General features: G+C 46.8%; 1 protein-coding gene across 5 annotated transcripts in view; it reads right to left on the bottom strand.

Moving 5' to 3' along the window:
* Nucleotides 1-335: 335 nt before the first annotated feature.
* BACH2 (BTB domain and CNC homolog 2) overlaps nucleotides 336-16,368 on the bottom strand; it is a 334,588-nt gene continuing 318,555 nt past the window's right edge. For all 5 annotated transcript variants that reach the window (XM_046676518.1, XM_046676521.1, XM_046676519.1 and 2 more), the window contains exons 6-7: nucleotides 11,170-11,376; nucleotides 336-6,510 (exon numbers count right to left, since the gene is read on the bottom strand). In XM_046676518.1, coding sequence (XP_046532474.1) covers nucleotides 6,028-6,510; nucleotides 11,170-11,376 — 690 coding nt within the window. In that variant the 3' untranslated portion in view covers nucleotides 336-6,027. The remainder of the gene's footprint in view (nucleotides 6,511-11,169; nucleotides 11,377-16,368) is intronic.

Below are 16,368 nucleotides of genomic sequence, written 5' to 3'. Positions count from 1 at the left end.
TTTGAGATAATTGTGTAGATTCACACGTTATTGTAACAATACCTTTCACCCAGCTTCCCCCAACGGTGACATTTTCACAGCTACAGCACACTATCCGAACCAGGAAATGGGGTTTAATGCCTTTTATCTACTTTCATAGGCACTAGGGATTTTTTAAAACTCAAAGCTGAGGAATCACAGTGGCATTATCACATTTTTTAGATTTCTAATCAGATAAATCAGGTAGCAGGTGAGGGTCCAAACCAGAGGACGAGACACGGCTTCTCTGGGAGAAAAGATTTCCTAAGGGCCCCCAACTCTGTGATCCATAACACAGGGATAGGAGGCAGAGAAAATCAGTTTACAATGCATAATGATATGTCTTTATTTCATCAACAGAAATGGTGTCTAGACAAAATTCAGTTAACACTAGCAATTCAACTGAGTGAAAATTTTTTTTTTGCACAATAGTGTATTTACAATGAGTAAATGAAGTTTCAATTCATTAGTTCATAGCAATGCTTTTTTCCCAAAAAGGTAAAAATTCTTAGTTACAGAGAATAAGCATCAACAGCCATTTCATTTTTACAATAAAAACCACAAGAAAAACCACAATCACTTAGAAAAAAAAGACAAGCCTAAGAACTAGTACAATAAAATGATGCACTGAATTAAGTTACATTAATCGCATAGAATCTGTGTAAAAAGTATGTAGAAAAACACCTGATGTAACCTGTTACAGTCGTTGACCAGTTATGAGAGGTACAGAGGGTTATACAGGTAGATATGTGTGAAACTGTCCGTATTGTTCGACCTGGGGAGGAAGAGAGGAGGGGCTGCAGCCCCTTGCATACACTGAGAAGACCCTGTTTTGAATATGGCCTCTGGAGTTTGTAAGGCATTTATTAGAGGTGCACTTGCATCAGACTGGTTCTGGAACAAATTCTCACAGGCCCTTTTGGCCTCACAAGCAAAGGTGGTGCTTGCCTCGCATGGCTCACTGTGTGTAACCAGCACCCAAAGCTCCCGGATGCACTGGAATCTTCCTGATCACTCACTGCTAGTGGCAGGTCTTTTATGACAGAGTGTGAATGGGCACCCCAGCATTGACACATGCAAAATGCATTGTTAGGACTCAAGGGGTCACTCCTCTGCCTCCAGACATGTTTTGGTAGAAGACTTAGCATCAATCTGTAGGAAAAACCCTCTTTGTTGAAGTCCCTTCACTCTTTCCTGATAAAGATGTCCATCATCCCTATGGGAGCATTTGGCACTGAACGCGGGTCTACCTGAAATGAATGGTCTCGGTGCACTTCTGCTTCTAAGGAGGGCCACTGTTTTATCTGAGGTCAATAAAGTGGAATGAAAATGAAAGCCAGAGTCGCTTATCCATTGCTTGAGAGTAAAATGCATACACCACGTCACAACATTAAATCACATCTACGAAAGTGGGCCTCTGCAACCAAGTGGGTATTCTTCACAAAATGGCAGCATCATTTTCATATCACAATCAAAATGCACTGATATTCATTTGATATAAATATTATCTCCCAGGGTGGAGTGTAGGAAAATACTATACACTTACTTTTCTTTGCAAGAAATGTTTTTGCACCGTCAGTTGAATAATTTATCCTCAATCTGCCACCATAGGTCTTTTCTATGTACAAATACTATTTGCACACACTATCTGTGCACAGATATATTCTATTCTACAGCATCAGTCTTTGATGCTTGGGTCATGAGATGGCTCGGCCAGTACTGCAAACACGCAGCTTGAACACAGAATGCCTCCACACACACAGATGGTCTGCACGAACACCGACCCCACACAGGGCGTTGTGCTGTGGACTGACTTGGCAGGGACTGAACCTACAACGAAATCCTCGATTTTGCGAAGAAACACTAACTCATCACACAGTGAACAGCTTTATTCTTAAAAAAAAAAAAAAAAAAGTTCCTTAGTCTATTTACAGTGATTTGAGGACAAAACTTGATTCTTCCTCCTTCTGGATCTGTGACTCCTCCAAAACTATAAGCAAGAGTGGAGCAGTTTGAAGTCATTTATTAAGCAGCTCCTACTTCAAATGGGGTGTAATGTATAGAGACAGGTAGCCAGATCGGGGTTTGAAAGAGCCTTGTAGGCTTGTCCTCATTTTGAGAGGATTAGGCTCCTCCATAGCACGTGGAGCAGCTCGTAGGGGCAGGACCAGGCGGTTTCTTGAAAGGTTTATAATTTTATTTGTTTCTTTTTCTTTAATGGCAATCATAAAGTATTAAAAGAGAAAGTGTAGGTTTAGACCTCTTGACCGCACTGCCCGTCACACTGCGCCCCTGACTTCAGCAGTCCTCGCTGCAAGTCCTGGAGCTGGTCCCTGCCCTCCTTTTTAAGGAGAAGGGGCAGTTGGCATAGCAATCACTAGCCTTTTTTTACTTCCTTGGGAAAGCAACACAAGGATTAAATCCCAAATCATAGTGCATCTTAAAAGCAGCATACCTTTAGAAAGACAGTTAATAAATTACTTGTACAATACACAAAATAACGTTTCTACTGCAGCATCACCTCTGACGCCTGAGTCATTATTCGGGAACCCGGAGGAGAAGTGGCAGGTTGGCCCAGGAACTTTGCCAGCTCTTTTGTTTGTTTTTGCAACTGTTTTGTTCCAGAATCAGTATGTCTTGAAGTTTGATTTTATTCAAGGCACCCCCAGATAACGCAGAGAAACAGACACATACAGCAAAACACTCACCTGCCCGCAGCCTGAGCAACCTGAACAAGGGAGGTTGTCTGGAGACAGAAGCAGAGCAAAGGCAGATCAAGGGGAGGACTAGATTCAGGCGGATGTTAATTAGCCCCACGGCCACCTCCACTGTCCGTGTCCCTATAAAGCATGCTGCCCTGGCTACCTGGAGATTCCTAAACAGTCCATGGCTGGAGGGTCCTTTATTTTTGTAAGGAACGACTCTTAAAAACACAACTAAATGTCAACATGCTGTGCAAACACTATCCCTTGCTGTTTACTGCTTTTCTTTATCATAAAAGACATGGGCTTCGCCAAGGGATCCCAGAGAAAGGAGACGGGCTCCACTTGAGGCCATTTGGATTCTGGCCCCCAGCTAGTCCTCCCTTTGAATCAACCCAGAAATAATTTTGACAAACACATGGTTCAGAGTAGTAAACACAAAGACGCGTCACATAAACAATTGCACAAAGCCAGTCGCTGTTCTTGGTAGATAGTGAACAAAATAACAACAACTTGTTAAAATATCTCTCAGAAATCGAAAGAGTCTTTTGAGCAGTGTTTTTAACCAGTTCCCACCGCAGGGGTTTGGTGGGGGAAGAGGAAGAAAAGCGAGGTGGGGGTTGGTGGGAGGAGGATGTGGGCTGGGTTAGGGTGGAGAGAAATAAAGAGACCCCTCCCCACCCGGAAACGGCTGCCGGGCAGGTGTGCAAGGACCCAACAACAGAAAGGGGAGCGGACGGAATGTGGTCAAGACTACCAGTTGCACATGAGTTGTCACCAGGGTAAATCACGCCAACAAGCTGGTTTGGACCTGGTTATGATATGAGCAGAAAACATTCGTTTTTTTTTTTTTTAAAAGAAGAGGAGGTCACTTAAAAAAGGCAACAAGAGAGTTAAAAACAAAATACTGTTGGCTGACTCTCCACCGTAACACATACCTGTGATGTATCAGGTGATTCACATTGAGTCTGAATTCGAGCTGTCACCAGTTTCCCATGGAGGCAAACCTCACGGTGCAGCACAGAACCCTTCTCCTGGGCCAAGAAATTCCAACAACCGTAACAAAAACGGTGGCTCTCACACAGAGCTTTATCAAAATCTGTCTCAGACAGGCACACACACGTACATACACACATGAGAAAGAACAAAAACCCAGAGGCAGGTTTTAAAAGTGGAGCTATTTTAAAAGAAAAGCCTTTAAAAAAAAAAAAAATCCTACCGCATGATCCAACAAATTTCTGGCATCCATACATATTTAAACATTTAGCGCTAATATTTGTACAGAAAAAAGTTAATAATACTAAAACATATGTTACTATGATTTCACTTTTCGCCTACATCATATACTAATTTCCCCTTTTACATGCAGCTTTAATATTGTCCAAACAATGGCACAAATAAAGAAACAAAGTCAACCATCTAGTCCCCACTGCCCACCACCCCATCCCCACATCAAACCATTCATCTGGGACTCTCCCCAAGCCAGGCTGGAGGGCCCACGGGAGGGAGGGAGCTGGTTCCTCCTCCTTTGTGGCTGCGGGATCTGGGCACACCTTCCTGTAAACGTGCCAGGGGCCAACATGCCCCCAGAGCCAACGGAAGCTGCTCTGTGGGTTGCAAGCCAACCAGTTTTGCAGCAAGAGAAGAAAATTATCATCAGGTGAGGGTAGGTGTGTGTAGTGGGGGCAGGGGGGAGGGAGGCCTCCTGGCCATATCTTGTCCAAAGCCTGGAATGAAATTTGCCTTTGGACAAAAGACCGGTGGAAAAACCTCAGAATTCAACTCAAAGCATCTGGAGAAGGAAAGGAGAAAGAAATGTTTCCGCGTGCATCAGGAACAGACCTCAGGCTCACATCTGCCCTGCTCTCTCCTACTCTGGGTGAGCTGCACTGATCCCCTTAGAGGCAGGACTCCCAGGGCTGCCTCTCAAATGCCCTCAGGCGAGATGTCCTGGGAGGCTGGTCCTGGGCAGGGAAGCTGGGTGGCTGGTCAGCCAAGTCCTTCAAAGGAGAAGGTCCTACAGCACGACACTTCCAGGAGCAAGCAGAGGCTCCAGGAAGTGCTGAAATGAATGGGACTTACTCCCTGCGTGAGCACACGGTTCTAACTCGATTTCTAGGAGCCGATGCCTGCTGAGCTCTGGTGTAAAATCAGGAATTCCTGCTGTTTGGATGCACTTTTGAGTGAGACGTCCAAACTCTCTCCCCACTCGGGAATCTGAACATCCGGCATCAACTTTGAACTCACGAACTGCATTTCAACTTTGCTTAGGGAAGGGTGGGGAGGAGGTGAAATATAAAAATATTCAAGCAGTTTATTGTCTATACATCCTAGGATGAATTCATTATTTGGCAAGATTGTTTTTCCTACATAATTATCACCTGAGTGCTTTTTAATTAGCTAAAATGTTTTACTTTTTAACTAAAAGCAAAGAATATACAGTATATTTGAGCTATACTGAAGTTACAACTTCATTTAAGAAAATAGGTTTGACCCAAAACTCAGTGCAAGTGGCAGAGTTGACCATGACTGTACAGTATCTGCGAGAAAAACACAAACCCACAATACTCACATGGCACCAGCGGATGGTGCCAAAACCAAACCAAACAAAAAAAAAGGCCTGAAGTAAAACCTCAAAAAAAGCTTCCAACATTGACTTCTATTCATAAATAAGTACAAAGTGAAATTGAACTGTGAAGCAAGAAAAATGACCATGACAGTTACGAAACTAGTTCTAGCCTCAGAGACAAAAGAAGAGGAATGTTGAAACCTGTTTATCAATGAGAAATGAAGTTTCCAGTTTTAGGATGAGAAAATTGAGGCATGCAGGACTTTTGCATATGGAGAGATATATATATTTTATATATATATTATATATAATATGTACAGTCTAGCTATAAAACTTTGATGTGTATAGAAGCTGTCTTCAATGAAAAAAATTGAACATTCAGAAGAAATTCCTGAGATAGGGTTTGTGACATGGGCCACTGAGAAAAAAAATCCGTGGTTGGGTCCTAGAGGTGTTTAGTCTATCCCTGTTAAGATTGAAATTAACCCACAGACAGACAGTGTCATCACTGTTGTCTTTCCTTGCCTGAGCAAGGGGTAGCACCATTGTGAAGGTAACTATTTATCACTCCTGCTTGAAGAGAGGAGGGAATACTTAGAAACAGTATTGCTGCTAAGACCTCTGTAGTGTGCACCAAATTCCTTCTTGGTTCTTCAGACGACAGATGAACAGCGCCACAGGCTGACCACAGAACACCTGGGTGGGGGAGGTGTGAGAACCGGGAGGCAGGCTGAGTCACTAAGTATAATCTTTCCTGGGCTGTTCGTCAGTTGTACACTTATCAGTCATTTCCTGGCAGAAGTCCACAGTCACTGTCTGGCTCCTGGGTTCAAGGGGAGGTCCTCTCTCTGAGAAGGTTCCAGGGTCAGGGCCTTCCAGCCTCCTCCCAGAAGTACAATTCTCTGAGGCGTTGCTGGGTGCCCAGGGCGGGCCAGGGGGAGCTGCGCCCTGCTCCAAGCAGCAGGGCACACTGTCCCCCACCGCACACTGGGAGGCAGCAAGGTTCTGCTCGACACCCAAGGGCGCAGGGTTAATACTGGAGGCTGTGGGGAGACCCATGGGTCTGAGGACAGGGCAGTACCGATGCAGGGCCTGGATCTGCTCGGGGCTCTGGATGTCTCGGCAGACTTCCTGGGAGAGGCAGGAGAAGTTGTCCAACAGCTCCCCCATGCACGCTTTCAGCTGATTCCTCTCTGACAACAGCTTCTCTTTCTCACACACCTGGACAACAGAAAATAGAGAAGGCCCGGTGAAGCCCGAATCGGAGGACATAAGACCTCGTTTCTGGGGGTTTTCCAACCTTTGTTTTTGTATCCTACATTACAGTGTAACTCCTGAATGAGTAGGTCAGGATCTACAAACTTAAAAAATATATCTAGGGAGCCTGGACACAAACTTGTGCCAAGTATCCCATCCGGAGGCAGATGTGCTACTGACTCTGACACCTTCCCTGTGGCATCTCTTCATTCCTCTCTGGGCCTGGCCACGCGACCAGCAAAATCACCACCAACCAGAAAACTACAGGGAGTCAAGGGTTCAGTTCCCTGGAATTTGGGGGTTTGCAGAGAATCAGTTGGAAAACTCTCAGTCCCAAAGCCCGTAGTTGAAAATCTTCCCCAAGTGTATTAGGTTGCCATTTTTGAAGGTCAAGAATAATCAACCAGGGGCCAGCCCCGTGGCCAAGTGGTTAAGTTCGCATGCTTTGCTCCGGCAGCCCAGTGTTTCGCCGGTTCGGATCCTGGGTGCGGACATGGCACTGCTCATCAGGCCATGCAGAGGTGGTGTCCCACATGCCACAACTAGAAGGACCCACAACTAAAAACATACAACTATGTACTGGGGGGCTTTGGGGGAGAAAAATCAGGAAAAAAAATCAACCAATTTCAACCATATGACATTCTGGAAAAAGGCAAAACTATGGAGACAGTAAAACGATCAGTGGTTGCCAGGGACCAAGGGGCAGGGGGCATGACCAGGTGAAGCACAGAGGATTTTCAGGGCAGTGACAGTACACTGCGTGACACTATAATGGTGAATATATGTTATACGCTAGTCCAAACCCATAGAATGCACACCACCAAGAGTGAGCCCCATGTAAATTATGGGCTTTGGGTGATAGCGATATGTTCATGCAGGTTCACCAATTGTACCAAATGTACCACTCTGGTTGGGGATGCTGATAATGCAGGAGGCTGTGCACGTGTGGGGGCAGGGGGTATATGGGAACTCTGTATTTTCCATTCAATTTTGCTGTGAACCTAAAACTTATCTAAAAAAGAGCCTGTTTAAAAAAAACCCAATGAAAATTACAAAAAAAAAAATTGACCATTGGCAATTTCACATGGTTCAACCCAATGTCTGCAGGCTCTGTGGCCTTTGCAGCAGACAGACTGAACACAACGATCCTCTTTAGGACAACTGGAGACTGTGCATGAGTCTCAAACACTGACTCTCCCTGGCCACAGAGAGGGCAGACAGAGAGGTGTGGAGACCGAGCCTAGCGTACTAGTCCAAGGTTCTGAGATGTTTTCCGTCAAGAAAATCCCACATAAGCTCTTGTGTTACTGAAATTCAACACCCCATCAGAGAGATGAATTTCGCCACCAGAGGGGAGACTGACTACGGTTTTACATAACTACTTGTGTGAGGAGAGGGGAGGTGGCGGCTCCATGAGGCACACAGAATGACATGGATGAAGAAACCGGACATCTGAAGCAGCGTGAGTGAGTCCGCACCACCCCTTCGCAAGGGTGAGCAGGAAGGGGAGGAGAGGACGGCAGAGAACATGAAGTGGGCAGGGGGAAGCAAACATCCGACACGGGGCCCCCTACACGGGAGCCGCATGCATGAACGTGAATGCAATCTGGCAGGCGGTGTGGGCGTGTGTGTCGGAGACAGAGATTTACACGGGGAAAGGGCACCTGCTAAAATATTTATAAATTTATCAAGAAAACATGTTCTAAACATGAAAAATAAACAGATGTACAAGTGCAACTCGAGAGAAATACATTATGCAAGTCTGGAAAAGCTGAGCGGCATGCGGGAGACAGCGTGGGAGTGGGGAGTGAGTGTGTGTGTGCTACGGACTCGCAGGGTGGCATCGGCCCGCCAGCGCCATCCCTGCCACTGGGACCAGGCGAGTGATCACAGCACCCCAGCCAGAGGGTGACGGGTAAGAAACAAAACACATCTGGGAGGTCTCCTTGGGGAAAAAAAAAAGTCTTACACAACCTGGACCTCCTTCCCTGTGACCTGGAAGTCTGCAAAGTGAGAGGAACATCAGCCATTCCCAGGATGGGAATCTCAGTCTCAATTTCACCACATCATCTTGGCCAAGCCACTCCCCCCTGACCCCCCAGAACTGATCTTCAAAACGTTCCGGGCCACTTCCTAGGGGGGAAGAAACTGAAGGGCAGTGGGTGACAGTGTCTTGGCTCTCTGCAGGAAAGGCAGCATAAATCAGGGCCTTAGTTAAAAGCATGAAGCTCCAAGTCACAGATGTACCTTGATGAATACGTGAAACTCTCCCTCAGCAGTGAAACGCGGCACATTATTTAAGGGGTTTCCAAAAAAGTGGGGGAACAACTAGGAGGTGTTCTCTTGGTTTTTCAGCTGAGCAATATTAGCCAAGTGTTTTAGATACCTGCCTGGCGTGTGGCTTAGACTTTCTTACTTGTTCAGTATTACAGAACTACACGGAGAAAGATGCTACCTACAAAAATCAGGCAGTTCTCAAGTACGGCGATTAGTGTTATTCTAGTACCTGAAGAGGAGCACGGGGCTGGAATCGTCACAGACACGTGCTTAAGGCCTTGATGACTCGCACCCAGTGGGCGCAGCCTTCCTGGTTCCCTATCTAAGCCCAGAGGCTTTCAGAGGACCCACACTCATCAGCAGCAATGTCTTGCTTCCTTATGTGGCTTAAATCAAAAATTGTTATTGTTGTTCAAACAACATTAAATAAAAATTTGAAAGAAAGAAGGGATTCATAATCTCATGACCCAGTCACAATTTCCAATAAATTTCAGGGCAACAGATATTTCTTGAGAGGCTTCAACTGGCCTGCACTGGAGATTCAGAGATGATCAAGACACTGTCCTTGTCCTGAGGAACCTACCATCTAGTGCCAGGGGCTGGGCAGACACACACATACACAGATAACACAAGATGAACGTGATAAACATGAAGCCAGACGTCAGATGAGGGCAGCAGGGGCAGGTGCCCAGCCTCACGGGGGACTCTGGAAAGGGGCTTCCTGGAGAAGTGACAGTAACCTGACTCTTAAAGAACAAAGGACGCAGTTAGAGAAGAAAACAGTCAAGGAATGTCCAGGGTAGAGGCGAAACGGCAGAGGCACGAGCCCAGAGGTATAAACCGTAGGAGATGCAGGGAAAGTGCAGTTGGTGGGATTTCAGAAGGGGGCCAGTCCCAGGAAGGGGGGGCAGCTACAGACTGAATCGCAGACAGCACGCTGTGCCTTGCCAAGGAGCTTGGGCTTTATTTTGTAGGTGATGGGGGCCACTGACCATGAGCAGATTTTCCCTGCTTGGTGGGTATTAACTAAATTAAAAAGAGAAAGACCCTGAGGTCCAGGACTATCTTGACAACACGTAACATTTACTCACACTTTTCAAACACCTTGTCTTGCTCTTAGGTTCTCATCAGGACCGCGGCTTACCACGAGGCTAAGGATTGCCATGTGCAGTCTGAGGACCCACACTTAGATCATGACCGCATTAGGGGGCCTCACTCCTCAGCCTCACCCAGACACGGCACCTGAGATGAGCTGCTGCTACTGGGCCAGCAGAAAGGTGGAGGTGAATGAGGGTGTGCTGGCTGCCTTCAGAGCCACCATCAGGAGCCAGATGCCACCTGGATTTACTTCTTGTCGCTTAAAGTTGCTTAGCAAGGAGAAGGGGGCACGGACGTCTGAGAGAGGGGCGGCTAGCGAGACGAGAGCTTCCTCCCTGAGACAAAACACTCTCAAGCACAGGGAAGAGGTGACAGCCACTTGGAGGCAGAACTGCAAAATCAAGGACCCAGGGGCTGCAAAGGGCTTCACGAGATCATGGGGCAGTGGGCAAGGGTGTCTCTCTAACTACACTCTTCTGTGGGGGGTCAGGAAAAGCAGTGGTGAAAACACAAGATCTGGAGCCAGACAACCGGGTTTGCACTCAAGCTCCGCCACGACCTGAGGAGTTACTTACGCTCCCTGCCCTCTGCTTTCCTCCTCCACAAATGGAGATAAAGTGGAGCTGAAGTCATAGCGTTTGATGTAAGCATTAAATGTGCTCATTGCAAAAACAGTTTAGAATAACACCTGGTCCATAGATGCGTGCAACAAATGTTAGCTCTCAGTACATGTTGAATGGAAAAGAAAAAAGAACTCTATACGTACGGCTGAAGGATATAAAATGTTCACACACTATTACACACCCACACAGACACACATACTGCAGATAGAAAGCTATTATTTCTGTTGAGAAACTTGTTTAAAAATAAACCCTAAGGCCAGCCCTGTGGCCGAGTGGTTAAGTTCATTTACTCCGCTGTGGTGGCCCAGGGTTTCGCTGGTTTAGATCCTGGGTGCGGACATGGCACTGCTCGTCAGGCTATGTTGAGGAGGCATCCCATGTGCCACAACTAGAAGGACCCACAACTAAAATATACAACTATGTGCTGGGGGGATTTGGGGAGAAAAAGCAGGAAAAAAAAAGAAGATTGGCAACAGTTGTTAGCTCAGGTGCCAATCTTTAAGAAACAAAACAAAACAAAACCCAACTTCCCTGAATGGTGACCCTTCTCTCTGCTTCTCCAGCCTTCACTACTGTAACTTTGCATCAGTCCTGGGTACTGAACGCAACGGACAGGTCAACTCACCAGTTTGCGGATTTCACATTCTAAATTCTGAATACAGTCCAGTTTCCTCTTGCGGCAGCGCTGGGCCGCGATGCGGTTCTTGCTGCGCCGCCGGACATCGTGAATGAACTCTAACTGTTCTGAGGTTAGCTTGTGCATCTTAATCATCATCTGGAAATCGTTCCTTGGGAGGTCTGTGATTTGATCTACAGGAAAGGGAAGTTTGACCTGAAACCAAGAATAACAGAATATGATTATGGCAGCTGGATTTTAGTTTAATTCTGGCAGATAGAACACCAAAAAATGGTAAAACCTCCTTTTAAAGATGATCAAGTAATATGGAAATTACTGAAAGCAAGAAGTGATTAATTCTTTCCTGTTTCAGATACAAATAAGATGTAATATTCAGATAATCAAAGAGAACATGAACACACAAATTATAATGTCATTATCATTCCTGAGATTTTTGAAGCAAAAGGCATGGAAAATATCAGAAAATGTATAATTTTTCATTGCTATAGCACCTTTGAAGGAGGGTTTTGTAGTTAGTTGAAACCTACTTCCATAAGACAAACAGCCTCAACTCAATAAAATGACAATTTACAGACAGATAGCATCTAAGGAATTATCTAAAACACTTGAATGAAGAGAGCATGGCACACCTGGAAGATGCTGCAAAGATGAAGCAATCAGCATGATTCTTGGTGACAACAGCATCAAGGGAGATACAGGGAGATAACCTGGATAGGCTACACCAGTGTGGACCAGGAGTCAGAACCAAGCTGCGGTCCTTCCTACCAGACCTGAGACCTCGGGCCAGTTACTTCACTTCTCTGAGCCTCAATTTCCTCATCTGCAAAACGGAGCGTGCTTTTTAGCTGCACGGCGCTAGACAAGTTTTAGGCACTTTGGCAGACTGTATTTTCCTAAAAACACCATGGTCATCCCATCTCACATTTTCTTTTACAACATCGTGTTGACCTTCCTCTATCACGAGGTGGGATGCATGTTCCAGCCTCTTGACCAATACAATGCAGCCGGAGTGATGGTGTGTAACCTCTGAGGCCAGGTCATAAAAGGTGTTGCAGCTTCCTCTGAGACTGCTCTCTCCCCAGCTCCCATGCCTCACGGACACTCAGGTAGCCCTGTCAGAGGCAGAGAACTGAGGTCTCCAGCCAACAAGCAGCATCACCTTGCCAGTCATGTGAAGGAGCCACCCTGGAGGTGGATTTGCTGGGCCCAGTCAGACCTCCAGATGACTGAAGCCCCAGCCAACATCCGACTTGAACCTCACGAGATATCCCTAACCGGAAGTGCTCAGATGGGCCACTCCTGAATTCCCGACCCACAGAAACGGGGAGAGATGCTAAATGATTACTGTTGTTTTAAGCCATGAAGTTTTGGGGTGATCTGTTATGTAGCCATAGATAACTGATGCATAATAACATTATCAACAAGATTCCTACTTTCAAACTCTTGACAAATCAAGGCATAAAGCTTTATCCAAAGAGAGGACACTGGCCTCTGATGGGATGGATCTCTGTCCTCATATTCTGCTAAATGCTTGCTTACAACCCCGTGGTGGTTTGAAATATTTCTTAAGAAAAGAACTGCAACCGTCTAGGGCCTCCTCAGCACCCATGAGGTGACAGAATGACGAGAACACAGGCCTGCACCTTCCAGCAGTTGGCCACCACCCCCTCCAAGACTCTCAGTGATGACGCAGGGATTTCAGGGCTCAGTTCTGGTTCTGTTTCAGGAGCTCCTGGAGGAGGAAGGTTGTGTGTTGCTTGGCCAAGGGATGCAGTGTCTCCTAGCTCAGATCGCTTCAATCGTGCTTACAGTAGTGTCTACTTTCGATGGCCCAGCAGATGGCACTGTAACCCCAAACTTCCTTCCAGCGCCCGCCCAGCGCTGTCCAATGCAAACAACGCGAGCTGTGTACGTGCTTTTACATTTTCTAGTAGCCACGTTAAAAGAAGTGAAAAGAAACAGGTGAAATGAATTTTAATAATATATTTAGTTTAATGCAATAGATCCAAAATATTTTCAACATGTAATTGATACAAAAATCACTGCGATGTTTTACTTTTTGGGGGGCACTCAATTTTCAAAATCTCAGGCATATTTTACACTTCCAGCACATCACAATTGAGACCAGCCACATTTACAGGGCTCAACAGCCACATGTGGCGTGTGGTGACTGTATTGGACAGCACAGCTCAAGAAGACTGAATAAACAGACTCAAGTGAACTTGAGTAATCAGAAAAACGATGGGCGGGTCTGGTTTCATCAAAATACTTTTGGGTAAAGAAACCAACCCCTTGTTAATATTCAGAAGCTGCAGTGTTCTGTCTGTGTGGTTCAGGGCAGGGAGACGAAGGTATTTTCTCCTGACCTCAGGCTTTTTCTTTGGTGGCATCAGAGGCCGGCAGACATGAGTCCAGATCCCAGCATTTGTGGCTAGTTAATCCCCAGGCACAAAGGCAATCATGCTAAGTGATCATTTGATTTTCTGTGGCTGGGTGCAATTGCTCTGTCAGATTGCTTCAGAGCTCAGAGCCTGCTGGTTGGGGCATTTGCTGCAGGCTCCCAATGGGTGCTCTGATTCAGCTTCCATATGGTGAACTCTGTCCCATGACACCTGCAAAATCTAGGCCCAAGACAGCAAAACTGCAACAGTGCACATGACCCCACTCTCCGCTCAGCCCTGCTCCGACTGCGGAAGATGGGCCGCCAGCACAAACAGCTCCTTGTTATGGCCCGGGAGAGGGCTTAGTCCACAGAGCCGTGTTTGTACATGGCTTATGATGATATGAAAGAATGTTTGATTTCCCTTTTATACCCTTTGGATAACAAACAGACACTCAGATCCTGGACGGAACCTAAATGACACAGAGGTCTGTCTGTTGGGGACACGGATGTCTCTACACCGGGCAGAAGCCTTGTTTGCACGGCGGAGGTTGCAGCTCTTCTGGGCCTCGTGGATCTCCCCCTCTGCTGACAACAAAGCAGTTCGCTTCTGCTCTAACTTGTGCTTATTTCCAGAAAGAATATATACCTAGAGTTCAGGCCACAGGGAAAGTCAAAAGGCCTTCTACACCAAGAGCTATTGTACTTAAAATCATCCAGACAGTGAATATAAGAGACCAGGGAAACAGGACAGAGGTTGACAGGAAAGAGGAAAAATCAGCAACGCTAGTTTCAAAGTCCTTGAAGCAAAAGGCCATAGAAAATTTCAGCAGAGCTGTTGCAACTCCAGCTGCTTTTTAAGGAGGTCAAAGGAAAAGAAAATAGTCAGCTACAGATTTTCTTCCATGTGAAAAAAAACAAAACCCAACCACTCTTTTTTCTTTTGAAAAGGCTCTGTTTGCCCTCTAGCCAGGGAGAAGTGGCATGGACGACCAAGAGGGCAGTCCTAGGAGTGTTCTTGGAAAGTCACGGCGGTAACTTCACCACAGCTGTTTGCTATTTTCAGAGTAGTAAGTTCCAAGCCAACGGGCATCTTCCCTGGAGATAAACAGCAGCCACAGACCCCCCTCCTGGGGCTGGGAGAATATTCCATTCTCAGGCTTGGAGGCACCCAAACACTCCCCAAATGGGGCTCAAAAGTCAGCTAATGAGGGGCAAGCCCCAGTGGCCTAGTGTTTAAGTTCAGCACGCTCTGCTTTGGCAGCCTGGGTTTGGTTCTCTGGCATGGACCTACAGCACTCTGTTAGTGCCCATGCTGTGCTGGCGGCCCACACACTAAAAAACAGAGGAAGACTGGCACAGATGTTAGCTCAGGGCGAATCTTCCTCAAAAAAAAAAAAAAAGAAGTCAGCTAATGAGACTTGGCCTTGGAAAGCTGACACACAATGAGAAGGTTAATGCCCTCTCCCTTTCTTCTGGTGAATTCTTACAACCCAAATAGGCCCAATAGGGCTTACCATCTTATTTACTGTCCCTGCACACACCTATTCTTCCAGGATTTTGCTTCTCAGCAGCGGTCTGGTTTTCATTCACCAGACCCTCATAAATAGTGCAGAACACCCAACTTGATAAGATGAGGAGTCCTGCCAACTGCCACCATCACCTGGCTCAAGTGCCAGCCGGCTGGCAGCTATATTCAGCCGACCACACACAGATAAGGCTAAGCATGGAAGGCATGTAGGCTAAGCAGGCTGCGGAGAAGGGGAAGGGCCTGGGATGGAGGGCACTGATTTCTCCTTAGGCTCGGGGTGGCCACACAGGGGCTGCCCTCTCTTTGGTTCTCAGCAGAGACTCGGAGAGTCAGGGGCAGCTGCTGAGTTAGCAAGGCCAGGGCCAAACGGGGCCCCTGTGTGGGCATTGCAGCTCGCATAATCCGTTCCTGCTGACTCTACCCAGTGCCACAGTGCTCACTCTTCTCTTCCCTCTGGAGCACAAGAGGAGGAGCAGGACCTGCGCTGGCCTCCTGAGCAGTGACCAAAGGGGGCCAGACCATCGGGGGCTCTGGCTCTTGAGCAGTCAGTGAAATGAGTGGTCCCTGCAGTGGGCCGAGGGACCTCAGGCCCCAGGAGCTGGCAAAAGGTGGGAGGAAGCTGTGACACCTGAAGGGTCAATGAAACTTCAATATTCCTCCTCGAGGGCCTGACCAGGGGATGCCACTGGCCAGCCCCTGGGGTGCCAGCCCCTCCTTCTCACCAGGCATAAATCAGCCATTCCCCTCCTCTCCCCTGCCAACCACCACCCCAGTTCTGTGGCCAAAACCACATCCCCTCTCTCCTAGTTAAACAAAAATATCCCTTAAAAAATTATATGAGAAATATAACTCCTTGCAGAAAATTCAAATATGAGGCAAAAGAGGGGAAAAGTATTCCCCCACAAACAATGACTCTCTTGCTCTGGTGGGCTTCCCTGAGATCTGTGTTTTCTCTGCATGTGTTTACAGGGTGGTAACCAGATGGACTACAGCCACCTCCCCTCACCAGGCCTCTGAGCCCACCTCATATGCCTGGTGTTGCTGATCTGCTGGATGGGGTTACTGCAGAAGCAAGACAGGGACGTAAATGTTGCAGAAAAAGCCGAAAACAAGCATCTATTTCCTCTAGAAATCCCAGTGGAAGGTCTGTGAACCTTCCGTCCTATCTTCTTTCTTGGTTTTACTACCAGATGTTGAACAGAGGCTGGAAGAATTGGATCATAACTCAGTACCCTGAGCTGTGGTAGTGCAGTCAACTCTCCAAAGCCTTTAACAC

This window comes from Equus quagga, chromosome 11 (assembly GCF_021613505.1).
Source record: "Equus quagga isolate Etosha38 chromosome 11, UCLA_HA_Equagga_1.0, whole genome shotgun sequence".
Lineage (NCBI taxonomy): Eukaryota > Metazoa > Chordata > Mammalia > Perissodactyla > Equidae > Equus > Equus quagga.
The sequence above is the reverse complement of the archived record's forward strand: the minus strand, read 5'-3'. Positions and strand labels throughout refer to the sequence as shown.